This window comes from Zonotrichia albicollis, chromosome 28, assembly GCF_047830755.1.
Source record: "Zonotrichia albicollis isolate bZonAlb1 chromosome 28, bZonAlb1.hap1, whole genome shotgun sequence".
Classification (NCBI taxonomy): Eukaryota; Metazoa; Chordata; class Aves; order Passeriformes; family Passerellidae; genus Zonotrichia; species Zonotrichia albicollis.
Window position 1 is genome coordinate 512591 of NC_133846.1, and position 19531 is coordinate 532121.

The 19531-nt window shown below is 56.2% G+C and overlaps 1 protein-coding gene across 7 annotated transcripts in view; it reads right to left on the reverse strand.

Annotated features, from left to right (window-relative positions):
* Nucleotides 1–19531, reverse strand: part of PPFIA4 (PTPRF interacting protein alpha 4) — a 62010-nt gene that overhangs the window by 13906 nt on the left and 28573 nt on the right. For 5 of the 7 annotated variants that reach the window (XM_074528219.1, XM_074528222.1, XM_074528221.1 and 2 more), the window contains 13 exons: nucleotides 13333–13434; nucleotides 13062–13226; nucleotides 12479–12553; nucleotides 10844–10939; nucleotides 10095–10316; nucleotides 9528–9674; nucleotides 9288–9426; nucleotides 7829–7908; nucleotides 6910–7041; nucleotides 5242–5304; nucleotides 4007–4098; nucleotides 536–677; nucleotides 102–307 (listed from right to left, as the gene is read on the reverse strand). In XM_074528219.1, the coding sequence (XP_074384320.1) occupies nucleotides 102–307; nucleotides 536–677; nucleotides 4007–4098; nucleotides 5242–5304; nucleotides 6910–7041; nucleotides 7829–7908; nucleotides 9288–9426; nucleotides 9528–9674; nucleotides 10095–10316; nucleotides 10844–10939; nucleotides 12479–12553; nucleotides 13062–13226; nucleotides 13333–13434 (1661 nt within the window). The remainder of the gene's footprint in view (nucleotides 1–101; nucleotides 308–535; nucleotides 678–4006; nucleotides 4099–5241; nucleotides 5305–6909; nucleotides 7042–7828; nucleotides 7909–9287; nucleotides 9427–9527; nucleotides 9675–10094; nucleotides 10317–10843; nucleotides 10940–12478; nucleotides 12554–13061; nucleotides 13227–13332; nucleotides 13435–19531) is intronic. The other 2 variants (XM_074528224.1, XM_074528223.1) reach the window with 1 other exon arrangement.

Genomic DNA, 19531 nt, shown 5'->3' on the forward strand with positions numbered 1-19531 from the left:
ATCAAGGTGCCAATTTTAGCCCAGCAGAGCCTCCTGGCTGTTGTTGTCCCCCTGGAACCATTTCTGCACAAGGCAGTGCTAGGTTTTGGCCACGGTCATACCTGATCTCTTCGTTGATGGCATCCAGCTGCTCCTGAAGCATCATGGCCAATGTCTGGGCATCTGAGTGCCCACCAGGAGAGAGCACATCCATGGAGCTGAACAGCGTCTCACGGTCATCCTCGTCCACGTCGGAGATGTCGGGGTCGCTGTCGAAGGCGTGAGGCCCCGCGGCCAGGACCCCACCTGCCTGGGCCTGCTCCCAGTCCTGGGGGAACAAGGGCCACAGTCCTACACAGCATTCCCACGTCTCCAAAAGCCAGATTGGTGATCCCCATGCAGGAGTTCTATCTCAATGTGACCCGAATGAGAAACCCTTCCATGTTCCCCCATCAATGCACCAGGAGAAGGAAACTGCCCCAAGTCTCCAGATGTGACCCCAATCCCAGGATGCAGGGCAGGAGCAGACCCTCACTCTGGGCTGCACAGGCTTTACCTTGGCTGGCTCCTCTCTCCGGGCACTGAATCGTCCCTTCTGTGCCCGAGGCAGCCCCGGGGCTGCTCCGAAGGGCTCAGCTGGGCCGTGGACCACAGCTCCCAGTGGGAAGCGCAGGTCGGTGGCACTGCCCATGTGGGACCTGGGAAGAAAGAGTCCTGTGGGGGACATTGCTCTGTGCAGGACACCCTCACCCTCAGGCTGCTCCTCTTGCAGCCCTGGCTTCTTGGGACAGAGGAGAAGGAGCAGGAGGAAGAGAACACTGCAGAATGCCCATCCCAGCGATGTTTGCCTGCTTGGCATGAAAGGATGCAAAACCAGGCGCTGGAAAAAGGTGCCCCATTCCCCCACAGGGGAACTGCAAATGTACTCACAGAATCCCTCACAGAATCATTGAATCACAGAATATCCTGAGCTGGAAGGGACCTACAACAATCAGGTCCAGCTCCTGGCCCTGCACAGACCCCCCAACAATCCCACCCTGGGCATCCCTGGCAGCGCTGCCCAAACATTCCTGGAGCTCTGGCAGCCTCGGGGCTGTGCCCATTCCCTGGGGAGCCTGGGCAGCGCCAGCACCCTCTAGGGGAAGAACCTTTCCTGATATCCAGCATAAATCTCCCCTGGCACAGCTCCAGTTGCGGCCTGGAGTCCTGTCCCTGCTCACAGAGATCAGAGAATGGAGCTGCCCCTTCTGAGGAATCTGCAGCCTCTGATGATCTCTGACCTCTGGAGACTCCCAACTTTTCCAGCCTGTAAGAAGTTCAGCCCTGGGCCCTCCCCTGCTGCTCCCTCCTCTGTGCACCCATCAGGGCATCCAGCCAGTTCTGCCCCAAAGCCCCTGCACTGGGGCTGCTGTGGAGCCAGGGCTGAACAGGCCCCTCCTGCCCCTCCCTCTCCAGAACAGCTGGAATGTCCCAACACAGCTCGTTGTCTTCTCCATATCCATGTACCCAGCAGGAGCCAGGGAGCTCTTGTCCTTTTCATGTTTATTCCTGGAAGGGACCTACAACAATCAAGCCCAGATTTTCATGAGAAATGCCCTGATGAGGGTCAGTCTCTTCTCCCAGGCAGGGAGTGACAGGATAAGGGGAAATGGCCTCAAGGGAAGGTTCAGGTTGGATATTGGGAAAAATTTCTTAATGGAAAGGGTGGTCAGGCCCCAGCACAGGATGCCCAGGGCAGTGGTGGAGTTCCCACCCCTGGAAGTGTTCAAAAAATGGTAGATGAGGCACTTTGTGATGTGATTTAGTGGTTTTGCTGGTATTAGGGTGAAGAAGGTTGGACTTGATGACCTTAGAGGACTCTTCCAACCTCAATGATTCTGTGATTACAGTGAATAAAATTCCACCTGAAACATCTTACACGTGTGAGGACATGAGCTCTGTTGGGACCTCCCAGCAAGAATCAGCTGGGACCTCTTCACCCTCCTCATCCTTGCCAGGGCTGGTGCGTGGGCCAGGCCCTGGTGAGTCCCACACCAGGCAGAGCAAGGCAGCAGCTCAACAGGAGGGCACTTGGAGCCACTCGTGGTGCTCTTTCCATGTCTCCACTTTGCCCAGTTGCTCCTCCTGGACCTGAAGACCCAACCATGGAGCTGAGCCAGGCACATTCCTGGGCACAGGGCGATTACTCCCCACATACAGTGCCACTGGAGACTCGAGGTTTCTTCAATTTAAGGTGAATTTAAGATGACAAAAGCAGCAGCCCAAGGCGGATGGTGGTTTTCCATCATGGTGGGCCTGGTTTGCAGGCCTGGATACAGAATCAGGTCAGGCTGGAGGTCAGGCAGACACAGGCCTGGAGACAAAATCAGCACCATGAGCAGCATGGCTGGAGCCTGGTGCGTCAGACAAAGGCACAAGCCAAGTTCCAGGGATTTCAGAGCTGATGACAAGCTGCTGCCCAGCTAAAACCAGATAAAAACAGCTCAGACAAAAGCTGACATTTCAGCTGGGGGATCATTCTGCAATGCACGATTTCTGCTGATTTTTCACCTGAGAAATATAAAAAATCACCAAATTGTCCATCCTGCTCTTACAGACCATGCAAAGAGGTCCCACACATGCTCCAGACTCTGCTCCAGCACCCAGCTCTCCTTCATCCTCACAGGCTCTTCCTCACCCTCTCCATTTTTTCTCTCCATGACAGACACAGGGTCTCCAGGCCTTCTTCTCCTTTCTGCTGACAGGCCCAAGGCTGGTTACATCAACTCCTCCCCATCTTTTCCAGCCTTGCTAAGAGGGGAAACTTCTTCACTGGTTGCTCCCACTGACCCCTTGCTGCCTTGAACCCATGTTGGAAGTGCTCAGGGCAGGGTGTGGTGTCCCAGGTGGGGCTATTGTGCTGTCACCCTCATTTACCATCTCTATTTTCCTGAAGCAGCTCTGGGTATCCTGGTCAGTGATGGAGGCTGAGACCTGATGAACTCACCTCTGCTCCTGGTGCCCTGGGCTGGGATGTCCCCATATCCCAGCTGACTTTAAATGAAAGAGTGTGGGAGGACCATTGCATTGGAGACAGAGGGGCTTCATTCTCCTTTGCCTGCAACAGCTCCAAAGCAATTCGTCCTTCTGCCCCAGATGTGATTCCTTTTGATATCACATCTGGAGGAGGAGTCCAATGCATTTGTAAGCCTTTCTTTTCAGGTTCGCAAGGAATGAAATGAAATTTCATTTCACATGCACCAAAGCTTGCCAAAATTGATCCCCTTTGAAGGCCAAAACAGAAAAGAAGGACTTAAAAACACTCTGGAATGGAGGTACCATCAAAGGAATTGCAATTGAAGGAAAAAAAAAGAAAATTGGGAAATTTTCTGACCACAAGAAAATGGACCAGGATTACATCAGGTGCAGTGCAAAGGACAAAAACAGGCCAAACCAACCATCCCAGATGCTGCAAAAGCAGGGGGAAAAGTCAAGGAGGAAGACACAACTTGGAGGGGAAGATATGAGGGACATGGCATGGATATAAAAAAAAAAAAAAAAAAAAAAAAGAAAAAAATCTTCCCCAAAGTCAAAGCCATCAAAAGGCATGGCATGCCACCAAGGGCAGGGACATGCATTAAAGATTGACCTATTGGTCCCCATTGAAATCACAAGATTATGTTTCCCTTCCTGAAAGGAAATTTCATTTTTTGGGTTCACAAGCCCATCCCCTGCACTCCACAGGGGAAAAGTCCTCTGGTGAATATCCAGCTTTCAGAGCAAAGGAAGTCCTAAGCCACTTGTGCAGAAAAACAAAAGCAAATTTGGCACCATTCAGTTGGGTTGGGCTATTCTCAAGAGTCATGTCCCACCCCAGGACAGATCCATGGTGGGACAGCACAACTGGAGCTGACCCTGCTGTGGGGACCCTGCAGCCCAGCACTGGAGCTTGGGAGCACCACAAACACCCAGTGCCAGCACCACTCTGGGGCCCCCAAAGCAAACTGCCCCCAAAGCCAGGGGTGCAGGGGTTTGGCCTGGCACTTACCTGCTGTGCACACTCTCTACAAATGTCCCACTCCTGGTCTTGAGCTGATCCACCTCCAGCCTCAGCTTGTCGATCTCGTCAGACAAACGCCGCTGTTTGGGGGATGAGACAGGCAGGGCTTGGGTTTGCTCTGGAGAGCTGCCAGGTTTGGGACCATCCACATCCTTGGCTATTGCCATGCTTACATTCCCTGCCCCAGGTTTAAAGCATCTTGGACACAGCAGCAGAGAAAGAGCTCATGCAGGCAGAGGGAATGAGGGTGCTGGGGAGGGAGGATCAGGACAGACAGGCACAGGTGCTCAGGGAATGCTGCTTTGGGAGATGAAGGAAAACAGGTCCCACTTGGATGCTCTGCTCCTTCTCCAGACTGCACGTGTGTGCTCCCTTGGCAAGGGACTGGCAGTGAGGGACCCCCCAGCCAAACTCGCTGTCCCTCCTGCTCCCAGTCCCACCCCCATGGGGAAGCTGTGCCCACACCCAGCACTGGGAGATGCCAGGAGAGGCTGCAGACGGACAGGGAGGGAGGGGAGAAGGGATCTCCCAGGCACAGCAGGATGCAGTCTGGGGGACAAACAGGCCAAGCCAGGGTGGGCAAAGTGCCAGCAGTGTCATGCGAGACCCCAAGCTCTGCCCTGCCCAGACCTGAGCACCCCTCGCTGGGAAGCACAAGGGATAAGCACACATGCTCCCTGCAGGCAAGGGGAAAAGCAGCCCCCTGATCCCCCGAACCATGCATGAGACATGCAGCACATCCCAAAAGCTCCCACTGCTCCAAAAAGCCATGTCCCTGCAGCTTTCTAGCTAGGCCACTGGGGGTTCATGCAGATGCTGCTGAAGTGCCTCATCTGAGAGCAGGGTGTGAACACTGCGGGGTCCCTGCAAGCTGGGCACGGGGCACAGCACCCCCAGCCTGGGGAAGCCTCGGGGGCCAGGGGCTGTGGCTGCCTGAGCCCTCATCCAGGCATGGGTGAAGCCAGCCTGGCCTCAGCACTGCACAGAGGGCTCAGGGATGGGTGAGTGTGACAGAACATGGACAGCAGGGAACTGACCCGGGGCTCTCTGGGGAGGGGTGGCAGCTTCCATCCAGCCACTGCATGGGTGAGTGTGTGGCCTCCTGCTGCTGAGCGCTCTGCTGCCCACAAACTGGGACATTTTAGGAGGAGCAAGTGCCCCAAACTGGGGATTGGGAGTGAGGCAGTGCCATCACTGGGTCAGGTCCCTGCAGCCGCATTTACCTTGTCATGCTGGTGTTCCTCTATCTGCTTTTGGGTATTTTCCAGCTCTTGTAACAATGTATTCTTTAAGAAAAACCAAAAATAAAATAAAAGGGAACAAAAACAGGAAAGAAAAAGAGAGACCATTTAGGAAATGGCCACGTGGCCTCCCCGGAATGGCCAGTGTGGAATTCCTGTGTAGTGAACACCTGGAAAAGGCTCCCTGGGCTATTCCTCGCCTGCCTGTGCACAGGTCTCCTCTGCAAAGCTCCTGCCTCTCAAGCAGGGTGCCACAGCTCAACTCCTGCCCCACTCTGGGGCTGAGCATGGCCATGGAGGGCGATGAGGGACTTGGTGGACGGGGCTTGAAGATTAGGAAATATGTCTGAGAGAAGAACTCCTCGAGCAACTAGATCAAAGGGAAAAATTTCCCTAACATCTGAACTAGGGAGTAGGCAGGGGGGAAAGGAGATGTGCTTATAGAGTCACAGAATCATAGGATTGTTAAGACTGGAAAAGCCCTCTAAGATTGAGCCCAACCATTCCCCTCAGCACTGCTGTGTTCATAGCTAAACCATGACCCCAAGTGTCACATCCATGTTTTTGGAACACTTCCAGGGATGGTGACTCCACCACTCTCCTCGGCAGTCTATTCCAGGGCTATAATTATTTCCTTGATTTTTTTTCCCCCCCTAATATCTGTCTAAACCTCCCCTAGAGAGTTTGTAACTGTCTGAACCAGTGCTCATTTTTGGTAAGTGCTGGCAGCCAAACAGGATCATTTTTGTGCATGAAAGACCTGGATGAACTCTCAGGGTGGGCAAGTGCTGGCACCAGACTGGGGAGCAGGCAATGCCCTTCAAAATGTGTCACCACTCTGGTCCCTGTTGCTTGCTGGGGTGGGATTTGGACTCATCCCTGCAGGTTGGGTCCTGCTCTCTATCCAGAGAAATCTGCTGAAAAACTGGACATGCTGGCATAGCCACATTTGGCTGAGGACAGGAGGAGCAGAGCAATGGGGTGGGGGGACAGAGCCAGCCCTGGGGGCATCAGCTGGGGGATGCACCTGTGTGCTGAGGGCAGGAACCATGAGAGAGCTGAATCACCAAGGCCTGACCTCCCACTGGCACTCTGGATGGATGCTTGCTTGGAGCCAGCTGCTCCCAGTTAATTCCATTCACACTGAGGCAGCCACAGCTCCAGCCAGCTCCTCCCAGGAAACCCTGTTCCCAGGAGTCAGGTGGGAGATGTTCATGGACACTGCCCTGGCTTGGAGAAGGGAAATCAGTCTGCACCTGGGGACAGGAAAGTTTTAAGGCAGCACGTGGAGGGATGGGTGCTGGGACAGGATGAACACTGCAATTTTTCCTGCAAAATGCAGTTGGAATTTGCTGTGACAGCTGGGCACAGGTGGCATCAGGGCTGCACCAGCAGAAACAGGGAGGTAAGGGAAAGGAGCAGGACAAATCCTGCAGCTGTGGGAGGTGGGACGTGGTGGGGAGAGGTTCTCCCTGAATGAGGTGACCAGAGCAGTTCCCTGTGCTCCACCAGCCCCAGCACAGCCATGTCTTGCACGTTATCATTTCTCCAGCCCTGCACAGACACTTCCAGCCCTGGGCCATGGCTGGATGAAGCACAGAGAGACTGCAGACTCCTCAAGCCCCAGAGGAGCCCTGCCCCAGGCAGTACCTTCTCCTCCAAGGCTGCCATCCTCTCCTTGAGGTGCAGCTGCAGCCGCTCGTTGCTCTCGCTCAGCAGCCGATCCACGGTGTCCGAGAGCCGCTTGTTGTGCTCCTCGTTCATCTTCTCCCTCTGCCGTGCCTGGGACAGACACAGAGACACCTGTGTCACATCCACAGGGCTCAGTGCCCTCCTGCCTTCCTGTGCCTGCTGCAGTGTCAAGAGCTGGCCCACCAGGCCGTGTGTGGGGACAAACCCTGGTTGGACCCTCTGTGCTGGCCCTGCTGCCTCTGCCACCTCCCAGCCAGGGATGAACAGGAGAGAAAAGGATTAAGGAGAGCATGCCTGCGTGCCCCTCAAGGAAGCTTCTCCTGTGTGTCTGCCAGGGATACCCACACTGGGGGCACCTTCCAGACCCCACTGGACACGGAACCTCTGGATTTTCAAATATCTGTCTTAAGGCAAAACATCTGGGGGCTTCCTCAGGGCCACATCTGTAATGTCACCTGGGTGACCCAAGAAATGGGCATCACAGCCTCCTGCAGGGACAGCCCAGCCCCAGCTGAGAAGCACAGAAGCTGAAGAATGGACTGTACAGCTCAGGGCACAGCAGCTCAGCTTCCCTGCCCTTTTAATTCTGCTGATCCAGGCTCAGGGGAAGAACTGCTGAAGCATCCCCTTCCACCCTTTGGGGTTCCAGCTTCCTCCAGGGAGTGATGCTGAGAGAGGAGTGGGTGTGGAATATTAACAGCAAGTCTTGGATGCCTGGGAGATGGGAAATCACAGCAGAGAGTGCCATGAGCTCCTGTGTGGCTCAAGTTTAAGTGGTCCCAGATGGGAAAGGATTAACCAGGCTGTTGTCCCAAGCTGCTCCCAAACTGCAACCTAGGTGTGCCTAGGTACCCAGGCAGCAAGGATCAGGACTTACCCTGGCCAGCTCCTGGTTCTTCTCCTCCAGCTGAGTCTCCAGCTGCCGGAGGTGCTCCTCGATGCTCCCGTGCCTCTCTTCTGCCTGGGAAAAGCAGAGCAGCCTTCTCTGATGATGCTCCCAAAGCCGTGAGGGCTCTGCTGCATCCTGGTGTCCATCTCTGCATCTGAGTCCTTCCTGGGATGCAGGGCTCTCTCCCACTGCCTGCATCCCTGCAGGGCTCCCTGTGAGCCCAAACCAGCCCTGCTGGCATGGTGACAGGAGCTGGAGGTGCTCTGTGAGAGCATTCCAGAACCCAGGAAGGGCAGGGATGGCTGCATCCATTCCTCCCTCCAGGCCTGCCCCCTCCAAACTCCAGCCTGGTGCTTCCTCTTTCTCCTCATCTTAGAGTGGTCTCATCCAAGCCAAAGGGCATCCACACCAACAGGGCCATCCCTGCCTTGGAGAAAGGGGCGGAAGGAAGGGAGCAAACCCCTCATGTGCAGGACACATTGAGGTGTCTTAAAGGCAGTGCCTTGTCCTGCAGCAGTGGGGACGGCAGGGGACAGAGAGGCCACAGCTGGGAAGCAGAGTGGGATGCCTTGGGCTGCCAGGGGCTCCATGGCTGCAGGGGTGTCCTGGGTTGGCTGTATGATGCTTTTATCCCCAATCGTCTTGTTCTCTTTATGCTGAATAGTAAGTTTTGCACCTTTAAGACTTATTGCAGCGAGTGAAGGGGGGAGAGAAATGCAGTTTTTTTTCCTCCAGACACTGCTCTCACTCCTCCACATTCCTCCTCCTGGACTGTTGTTGTCTGTGGATGGACAGACAGCAGGACAGAGCTCTTCTTTTGCTTTTTAGTTAGTGTTAGCTAGCTGAGGCAAAGAAGTTCCCTGGACTGTTTTCTTCTTTCCTTTGGACCTCTTGAAACTGCTTTGGACTGAACACCCAGGAGAGCACCGGCAGCTGCAGCTGTGGCCCACCAGGCCAGGCCTGGCCTGCGACAATTCCAGCACCGGAGGGACTGATCAGAGACTGAGTGAGCTGAACTTCAACCCGGGGTTTTCTCAGTTTGTCATCACTTTTAGAGTGGCAAGGGGTTTCATTGTTTGATGTTGTTTTGGTTTTATTGTTTAATAAACAGGTTTTTTCCACCTTTCTCCAAGGAGGTATTTTTTCCTCCCGGACCAGTTGGGGGGGGGGCGATTGGATCTGCTTTTTCCACTGGAGCTCCTTTGGGGAACTCTTCCCCAAATTTGCTCTAAACCTGGACAAATACAAGGGGGCAGCCAGACTCAGCTCCTCCCCTGGTCCCAGCACTGCCCTCGCTCTCTGACCCCTGCCCTCCTTTCCAATCCCTGCCCTCCCTCTCTGATTCCTCCCCGATCCCTCCCCGATCCCTTTCCTCCCGTTCCCTCCGGTCTCTGCCGTCCCCTGCAGCTCCAGCCCAGCCCCTGCAGCCCGGCCCCAGCCCTGCCACTTGCCTTGGTGAGCGCAGCAATGCGCTGGGCCAGCTCTGCTTCCACCTCGGGCAGCGTCTCTGCCTTTCTCATTGTCTGCTGCAGCTTCTGCTCGGCCAGCTCCAGCAGCTCCTGCAGGTGCCGCGCCTTCTCCTCGCACTGCGGGACAGCAGAGTGTGCCACTGTGTGCCACCCCAGCATGGCCCACCCAGCACCCCTCCTGCCCCAGCCCCGGGCAAGGGGACACTCAGGGTCAGTACCTGGCGGTGCAGGGACTCCTTGTTGGCCAACTCATTCTCCAGTTTGTCGTTGAGGTCATGGATGGAGGTGGCCTCTCGCTGGGCTGCCAGGTACCGCTTCTCCAGTGTGGTGATCCTCTCCTCCATGTCCTCCTTCTGTGCCAGGGCCTGGGGAAGCGATGGGGCTGTCACATCCTGCTCTGTGACAGCATTTTGGGAATAGCAAGGCCATCTAGCTCCTTCGAGCCTGGGACACCCCGAGTCTAAGGGATGGGAAAACCCCCCTTGACATGGGGATGAGGGACAGCAGAATGGGACAGTGATGAAGGGAGAGTCAAACAATCACAGGAAAACCTTCTAGAGAGGACACAGGTCACTGCCCCAGGCGTGCTGCACACCTGAGACCCTGTCTGTAACCTCAGGGAAGTCCTGCTGAAGGGACTTGGGGACAATTTCCCAAAGGCAGCGGCCTCTTTTGGAGAACATCCTGCACATAACAGGAGTTCCAATCCCCTGCCAGCCCAGTGGACACAGATGTGAGGTCTCTGTCCTAGGCTGGGCAGTGCAAGGGGACAGGGACTCACTCACCTCTCTGAGGTCTCTCTGGTACTTGCTGCTCATCTCCTCAGATTTGATCAGATCCTTCCTGGCAGTGCCCAGATCCTCCTCCAGCTCAGCCACGCTGGCAGCCAAGGCAGAGATTCGTTCCTTGGCCTGGACCACTTCAAAATTCTGCTTCTCCAGGAGCTCCTGCAGCTCCACCACCCGCCCGGCCTCGTCGTCCGGGTGGACAGAGCCATTGGAGAGACGCTGCAAGGCACCAGAGGGAGGTGGATACTGGGATGCTCCAAAGCTCCCAGGCTGTGGCATTGCCTGCAGCTGCTCAAAGTGGGAACGTGGCCCTGCAGGGACTCAGTGAAGGGGTGGAAGTGGAGACAGGGGGCTCTGAGACCCCCATCAACAGCCTCCACAAGCCAGGGATGGGGATGCTTACAGGAATGATGGAATAGGGGTGGCTGAGGGCTTACCAGAGCAGAGCATCTGGTGGAAGATGTCCCTGCCCATGGTGGGGGCTGGAACAAGATGGCCTTTAAGGTCTCCTCCCATACAAACCATTCTGTGATCTCTGGGAAGCAGAACCCCTTGGAGCACCCAAGCACAAATTCAGTGCACCCCCTCAGAAATGGCCTGCACCCACCAGGAAGGGCATTTCCCATGGGGCTGGACCCAGAGGAGAGGGAAAACAGCTTTCAGCACCCTGGAGCCAGCACCAGGGAGGTGGGAGAAATGACATCCTCCCTGAGCAGGGTCAGAGCAGGGCTGGGCTGGGCTCTCACCTTCCATGGAAGTTTGGGTGCTGCTTCCTTGGGCTCCCTGTCCTCGCGCTCGCCCACCGCCGGCTCCCGGGCAGAGCCCTGCTGCAGAGCTGCCACCTGCAGGGAACAGGGTCCTGATCAGCACCAGGGACAGCAGGAGCTGAGGCACCAGCTCCCTGCCAGAGTCCTGCTCCTGGCTGGGGGGCCCAGAGGGAGCGGGTGAGGAACAGCCCTGAGCTGGCACTGCTGCGGTCACAGCTGGAATCCTGGGGCAGCTCTGGGCCTCCCAGTCCAGGAAGACACTGAGGGGCTGGAGTGTGTTTAGGGAAGGGAATAGAACTGAGGAAGGGACTGGAGCACCAAGAGTGGTTGAGAGAGCTGCAGGGGCTCAGCCTGGAGAAAGGGAGGCTCAGGGGGGACCTCCTGGCTCTGCACAACTCCTTACAGGAGGGGGCAGCCAGGGTGGGGGGCAGTCAGGCTCTGCTCCCAGGGAACAAAGGGACAGCACAAGAAGAAAGGGCCTCAAGCTATGCCAGTGGAGGGTCAGGTTGGACATCAGGAAAAAGCCTTTCCCTGAAAGGGGTGGTCAGGCCCTGGCACAACTAGCCAGGGCAGTGATGGAGTCACCATCACTGGAAGTGTTTGAAAAACAAGTGGATGTGAAACTTCACAATATTGTTCAGTGGGCATGGGAGTGTTTGGTCTAAGGTTGGAGGCTTTTCCAGCTTTAATGATTCCATCATTCTAAGAGAGAGGAAGTCAGAGGTGCTGGGAAGGCTCAGTACTGAGGGAGGTTTTCCTGGTGAGCCCAGGGCTCCCTTCCAGCTCATTTCACTGGTTTACAGCCACACAGATTCTGAACCCAGTGCAGCAGGAGAAGGGGGTAAACACTGGCATTGCATCCTGCTCTGATAGGGGAGGGTGGAGAATGGTCCCTGAAAGGAGAGGGGCCTGGGAGCCTGGGAAATACCATGAGATTTATCCTGGGAACTGGAAAGAGGAGCAAAATTTGGCCAGCAGAGGCTGTAGAATGGCTCCTTCCTTTTGGGACTAGTGGCTGGGCACAAACTCCAGGAAGGAAACCAGAGTTCATGTCTCTTCAAGAACACTTTATCCCTGGAAGTGTCCAAGGCTGGGTTGGACAGGGCTTGGGGTAACCTGGGATAGTGGAAGGTGTCCCTGCCCATGGCAGGGGGTGGAATGAGATGAACTTTAAGGTTCCTTCCCACCCTAATGAGTCTGGGATTCTGAGATGACCATGGCTGGAGGTTGGGGACAACGAAGTCCCAACCCCAGGACTCCAGCAGGGAAGAAGATGGGGGATGCAAGATGAGGTGCTTGAAGCAGTGTGGTTTGGGTCTCTGCCAAATCAGGGTAAATCCCACCTCACCCTCAGCCCCCTGGAATGATTCAGATTCAGACTGCTTTTGTCAATTACATGAATTCCAAACAGCAAACAACAGGGAAATGTCACCTGTGAGACAAACAGTTCTCAGAATCTTTCCAAGGTTTCCTTAAACACAGACAAACCTTCAAGTAAACAGCAATTTTAGAACAAAAGCCTTACAAAGAACCTGACCAAATGCAAATACCACATGAACTGCCCAAGGTAATGGGGGGCATCCCCAGCCCAGCAGGTGCCCAGGTACCCCTTACCTGCCGATGGGCATCCACGAGCTGCTCCTCCAGGGTGGCCACGCGCTCCAAGGCTGCTCGCAGGCGTTCCCTCACCTGCAGGTGAGTGAAACAATGGGAAAGGCTGTTATTGATCCAGGATGAGGGTGGCCAGGATTTAGGCATGCTCCCAGGCCTGTAAGCTAGGCCAACAGCCAGGCTCAGGTGGATTCACAGGTTCAGGATCATCCAGGCCATCACAGGGGGTTAAATTGTCTTGGAGAAAACAGGCTGGGTCAATTCTTGGAGCTCTATGGCCAGAACAGCCTGAAGAGGTCTCCCAGCAGAGGAAGGAGATGCTTGGGGTGAATGAATGAGGAGGAACAATGAAGACTGACCCAGGGTGTCAAATGCCACCACCCCGAGAGTGACCTGGGGGAGTTCCCTGTGCCCAACAGCCTCATACCCAGAGGATACACTGGGCAGCCCTAGCAGCTCCTCACTGCAGCTTTGGGATATCCAAGACTTTCCTGCTGAGTGCCCCCATGTCACTTTAACAACACAAAGTAGCAGGGAGGGAGTGGAGGGGTGGGAGAAGGAACTCTGAGCAGGAGAGCTTTCCCACCTTTTCATCCAGTGCCTTGTGATGCTCAAAGAGTGACTTGAGTGCCTTGAGCACCTCGACCTCGCTGGACACCCCAGACGGTGACTGGGCCTGCCGCTTGACCACGGTCATCCTGAGGGAGCGCTCATGCCGTGACACCAGGCACTCCAGGTGCTCCAGCAGGAGCTGCAGGGGGACGACAGAGGGGCTGTCACTGCCACGAGGGGCCCAGCAGCCCCGGGGCTCCCACAGTCCCAGGGCTGGGGGCTTCCAGCAGGGTCCCCAGGCTTACCCGGGTGTTGTTGCGCTCGGCTTTCAGCTCTGAGATCTCCTCCTCCCTCTCCAGGAGCTGCTCCCGGCAGGCGCTGAGCTCCCGCGTCAGCGTCGCAAACTCCTGCGGAGAGCAGCGACAGAGCGTGGGGGAGTCAGCACTGCTGCACCTCCAGCACAGCATTCCCATCCAAACCCAACCAGGGCAGCACCGAGGGAATGTAGAGAAACCAGTGGAGAGGCACAGCCAGGCCAGGAGGGGATTTATTCCTGGCTTCCCTCATGCTCTGCACAAGGAGAACACAGCAGCTCAAGATTTATCCCACTTGATGTCCAATGGCACAAGAAGCTGTTCTACAGCTGCAGAGGTGCTGGACAGCATTGAAAGCATCCCAGTCAGGACCACCAGCACATTCCCATTCCCACTGTCCCCTGGATGCAGATCCCACCTTGGAGCATCCCATCAGGCTAAAACTCACCACAAAGCCACAGCTGGTCAGGATGAGCCCCCTGACCCTCAGCCAGCCTCTGCCACGACCTTAGGACCTGGAATCCTGGAATCATCCAAAACTTCCTTGCAAAAAAGAGGCTGCTGCCTCAGTCTAGCATGTAGAGCCCCAGTGAGCTGCATATGGGGCACCCCCAGGTCCCGAGTCCCAGCTGAGAGGGATGGGGCACAGCCAGGTGCCACCAGCTCTTGCTGCTGCCACTGCTTCCTCCAGGGATGTGACAGCCAGCAAGGAAGAGCCAGGCCCAGAGCAATGCCAAAGGAATGCTGCACACCCAGCACACCCCTCAAGACAGAATGAAAGCCACAATCACACTTGTGGCTGTGTTGGAGGGAAAGGGAAATTCACTTTGAAGTCCCTTGGATGCAGGAGGGTTCCCTTTCCCATAAGAAATGGAACCCAGGCACCTGGGTGAGCCCAGGAGCACCTCCCATTGCTCCCAGTGTCTCTTCAGTGGTGCCAGGCCTAAGTGAGGTTTTGCAGCTGGGATTTCTTAGGGTGAGAAATGCAAATGCAGGAACGTGCCATGAATTCACACCATGTTCAGTGTTGGAAAGAATTTTAAAAGGCAAAGGATTTCAGAAGGAGCCAAGAAGGATTTGATGGAGCATTAACAAACCAAATTTCAAGAGGGGGTTGAGAGCTGCTTTACAACATGAAATTCTTTTTCACTTTAATTTTCAGGTTTACCAAATAAAACCCCTTCAAACCGAAGCAAAGCATTGAGACTTAGGCTGAACCAAATGCTCTGCTCAGCTCCAAGTGAAACCTCCTGTGACAGCTGAAGCTCTGAGAAATCCTGAGCTTTTACATCTGCTTGCCCCAGCCAGGTTTTTCCTCTCCCTCCCCTCCCAAACCTGTCCCACTGCTGGGGTTTGTAGCCTGGGATTGGTGGGGATGGTGGAGCCACTGGTGCAGTTGAGACCCCCACAGTGGGACAGCACCTGAGCAGGTTGCAGTGAGGGGAAAGGGAATAATCACTGATCCCATCAACAGCTGCTTTCCTGTCTGTCACCTGCCTCAGGCAGCTGCCACCCCACACCCCTGCTCCACATCCTTGTTCCACATCCCTGCTCCACATCCCTGCTCCGGCATTGCCCCAGGGTCTGAGGTCCCCAGTTCCTTCCCAGACCCCTTCCTGCCCCATCCATTCCCCAGGGACCACTCCAGCCCTGCAGTTTTCCCTCTTCCCATCCGTTCTTAGGGACCGCTTCAATCCTGGCCCCATCCCTTCCCCAGGGATCCCTCCAGCCCTGGGATCACCCTTTTCCCCACCAGTTCTCCCCCAGATCTGTCACAACACCCCAAACCTCATCACTAACCTCTGCCATGCCCCATCCCATCCTTGCTCTGGGACCATCCCAGAACCCCCAGAGCACAGGGAACCCTCGGCAGGCCCAGCTCCAGCGGGATCCCACTGTGCCAGCCCAGCCCTTCCCGGACCTGTGCCCTGCCCAGCGCTGGGACCACGGTGTGATCCCGATCCTGATACCAGTGTGATCCTGATCCCAATCCCGATCCTGATCCCAGTGCAATCCTGACCCCGATCCCGATCCCCGTGTGATCCCGATCCTGATCCCAGTGTGATCCCGGTGCAATCCTGATTTCGATCCTGGTGTGATCCTGCTCCCAATCCAGATTCTGATCCCAGTGCGATCCCGGTACAATCCCGATCCCGGGGAGATCCTGATCCCAAGCCCAGTGCGATTCCAATCCCCACGCAATCCCAACCCCAATCCTGATCCCGGTGTGATCCTGATCCTGGTGCGATCCTGATCCCAATCCTGATCCCGATGCGATCCTGATCCCGATCCCAGTGTGATCCTGATCCCGATCCCAGTGCGATCCTGATCCCAATCCCAGTGTAATCCTGATCCCGATCCCAGTGTGATCCTGATCCCGGTGTGATCCTGATCCCGATCCCAGTGTGATCCTGATCCCGATCCCAGTGTGATCCTGATCCCGGTGTGATCCTGATCCCGATCCCAGTGTGATCCTGATCCCAATCCCAGTGCAATCCTGATCCCGGTATGATCCTGATCCCGATCCCAGTGCTATCCCAATCTTGGTGTGATCCCGATCCCGATCCCAACCCCGATCCTGACGGGCTCAGGGCATCAGCCCCGGCGCAGGCACACGTGCACGTTCTGTGCGTTATGCAAGCGCTGCCAGCAGCTCCCGAGCATCCCTGCGGATTAGAGCCGGGCTGGGAATGCCGGCGAGCAGACGGCAGCAGGAAATGTGCCAGAGAGGTGCCTGTGCATCGCCACAGATTCAGGGATCTGTCACTCCCCCGGTCCCTCAACACGCTGAGAGACAGGCAGCAGGGCTCCAGGAGCTTGGGAAAAGCACCCTGGCACTGGGATGGCCCCGGGAATGGCTCCCAGCAGCCCGAGCTGAAAACGTGGGGGATGCATCAGCTCTGTGCTTTTCCAGCAGCAGGCCAGGACCCTGCGGATCCAAAGCCTCTCTTCTGCCCCATGGCTGGAAGGGGACACTGGCTGTGGACATGGATGCTCTTCCCACGGGAGTGAACAGAGCAGGGCAGCACGGGATGGGTGGTACAAGGCATTGGAGGCAGCAAGAGGACAGGGATGGCCAGTGCTGGGGACAGAGATCAGCAGCACCCGGCCTCCTCTCCCTGCATTCCCTCGCTGTGGTGGCCAGGCTGTACAGATGCTCCTGCAATCAGGATTTCATCCTGAAAGAGGGGATTAAAAGGAAGCAAATCCTCTGGAGAGAGAGGCAGCCCCTGCTGTGGAAAGCCCAGAGCACAGGCGGTCAGCGGGTCACAGCCAGGGTGGGCACAGCACAGAGCTGCCACCAGCCCTCCCCCAGGGCTGCTCCTCTCCCAGCCCTTCATCCCGACAGGAACGCTGCCTGCATCCTGTGCTCTGTGTCCCACATCCTGTGCCAGGCCTGGAGCACCCCACGGCAAATCAAAGAGCCCTCGGTCACTGTCCCCCCTCAGGGAAAGCTGCAAAAATGAACATTTACATCAAAAATAGCAACAGCCCTGCGGCGAGCCAGGCCAGCAGTGAGGTCAGCCAAGTACACAGGGCCTGAGTATGATGCCTTGGGAATAAAAAACAGGAATAAACCACTGCAGCTCCCGTTTGCAGCCACCTCCCTCAGCCCTGGCTGTGCCAGATGCCAACGTTGCCACCTTGCTCTGGGTCACTGGTGGGCACCAGGCAAGCTGGGGACCATGACAAGCTGTCCCAGCTCATGGCTGCAGTGTTGCACTGTGGAGTGCAGCCTCCACCCCCAACCACAGGTGCGCTATGGCCCTCCATCCCAGCAAAGTGGAGATAAAGAGGATCCAGATGATTTTCCTCTGCCCTGGCCATGGCCAGGAGTCTCCCAGACAAGGCAGAGGTGCCTGCCCAGCTCTGATAGGCTCTGGGACTAAGCAGGGACACCTATAAACAGAGTAGAAAGTGAAGGAGCGGTGCCTGATCTCCAGTCCAAGGGTGGAAAAACACAGGAGCCTGCAAGCCCAGCAGTTCAGGAAGGGGCCAGTTTGGATTAAAACCAAACCTTCACCAAGTGACTGACTGAGCTTGGCCCCAAGTCCTGGGGTGAGAGGGAGCAGTATGGAGGAATGGAGCAGGATGGAGGGATGGAGCAGGACATAGAGATGCTGTTTTCAAAGCAGGGAGGGAGACCTGGAGCACCACACAAGGTGTTGAAGTGGGATGCTGTGGACTGGGACTCAGATCTTTAGTCAGCACTACGCATGTTGGGGGTTTGGGGTTTTCCTCCTTGGCTGCACTGGGGGGAAGGCACAGGGAAGAGCTGGAGGCAGGCCAGGAACCAGCAGCATGGAGATGGCTGGAAAAGCACAGAGAGGTTTAGGAAGCTTGGGGGAGAAGGCTCCAAGGCCTGTAGCATGGGAAAGCTGGAATGCCAAAGTCCTCAGCCCAGGGCCCCCGTTTCTGTCCCTGTGCCATCTGCAGCACAGACAGGGATGCAGCAGGATCACACCACAGGCAGCAAAATTCCCTGTTTGTGGCAGGAGCACGGCTGCTGCTCCAAGGTACCAAGCCTGGGGACAAAGCAGCTCCAGCTGTAGGATTAATGGCATTTTAAAGCTCCTAATTGGAGAGATTGTTCCTGAGGGAGCGGCAGGGATGGGTGGGAAGGATGCGCTGCTGACTCGGCATGAGAGGGACAGTCCCATCCATTGTCTGCCCGTGTGGCAGCCCCACCACCCCACTTCTTCTCTCCTAGGAGTGGAGCAGAATGAAGAGGAAGCCCCAAATCAGAGATGAGGGGATAAACACGACCCCAGCAGTTGTAGCATGGGATTACACAGATTAAATCCTGCTGGGTAAACCCAGGGCTTCGACCATCACCCACCCCCAGTGCTGGACACCGGCACCTCCCAGACCTCCTGGATACAACACCAGGGCTCTGCAAGAGCATCCATGGGGAATCAGTGTCCTCCCTTCAGCAGGATGTGTATTTCCACCAGGGATTGCTCAGGGAGGAGCACTGTACAGCCAGGCAAGCAGGAATCCAACATCTCAGCATCCTAGTCTTGTAGGAGTACAACCAGCTCCAACACAGCTACCAGATCCCTCCATCCTTCCCAAAATCTGGAGATGCTTTAAGGGTCTTTCCCAGTGGGTGTTTTCCCCCACCTGGGGCTCCTGAGGTTCCCATTTACCTGCTGGTCTTTGCAAGTAAACTCGAGATATACTTTGAAGTTATATGTGATTGTTTGATGTCAGGATCTGCCCTGGCTCCTGGGGGACCTCCAGGTAGTTTGGGCAATCTTAGGGGCTCGGCTCACCCCAAAAAGGCCAGCTCTCAGCTCTACAGGTAGCCCAAGAGGCAGCAAAGGTGCAGCAGAGCTCCATGGAAGGAGGAACTGCAGAAGGTCTGCATGGCCATGGGCAGCCCACAGTCCTCAGCCCTGCTGAAACCTGGGAGCGTGTTCTCCCCTTGACATAGATGGGGACAGGGACTCCTACCAAACCCCCAAGCCATGGCAGGACAGGGAGGAGCTCCATCCCACACAGGACCCTGAACTGGGAGCACATCTGGATGCACCAGGAGCCCTGAGTGTCACATCCCTGCTCCCAGGAGAAACTGAGCTGGGGCTGGGCAGGAGGCAGCTGGGAGCAAAGCCAGGGCCTTGGGGGACTGCTGAGAGCACCCAGAACCTGCTCAGGGCTCAGTCCTCGGCCACCAATTCCCTGCAGAACAGGGGGGCTGGAGCTGGAGCTTTCAGCCCGATTAAGTCACATTCAGCTCTGCCACATGAATAAATAAATCATGTAAGAAGCATTAAGGCAGCTTAGTCTCCCCAGGAAATTGCCCTGGAGTTCGGCCTTTTGGGGGCTGAGGGATGCCCCCATGGATTGGGAGTGGGGATGGTTCAGCCATGCAGCACAGGGAAGGGGCAATGGGAGCTACAGGCAGGAGCAGGCCTGGAGCATCCCTGCAAAGGGGTTTGCCCTGGACAGGAACATTCCCTGCCTGCCCCGTGCCTGGATCTGCACCAGATGCACATTCCCAGCCTGTCCCTTTGGATCCCATGCCGACACAGCAGCATCCAGCTGCCACTATGCCCTGAGACGGTGCAGAGTGCCCTGTCCCCAGATGCCACCCATCCCAGCCGCAGCAGGCAGTGCATCCCAGCCTGGCTGCACCCAGGGGACACGACTGATGAGCCTCGGTGCCCAATCCTGCCCTCAAAGAAGG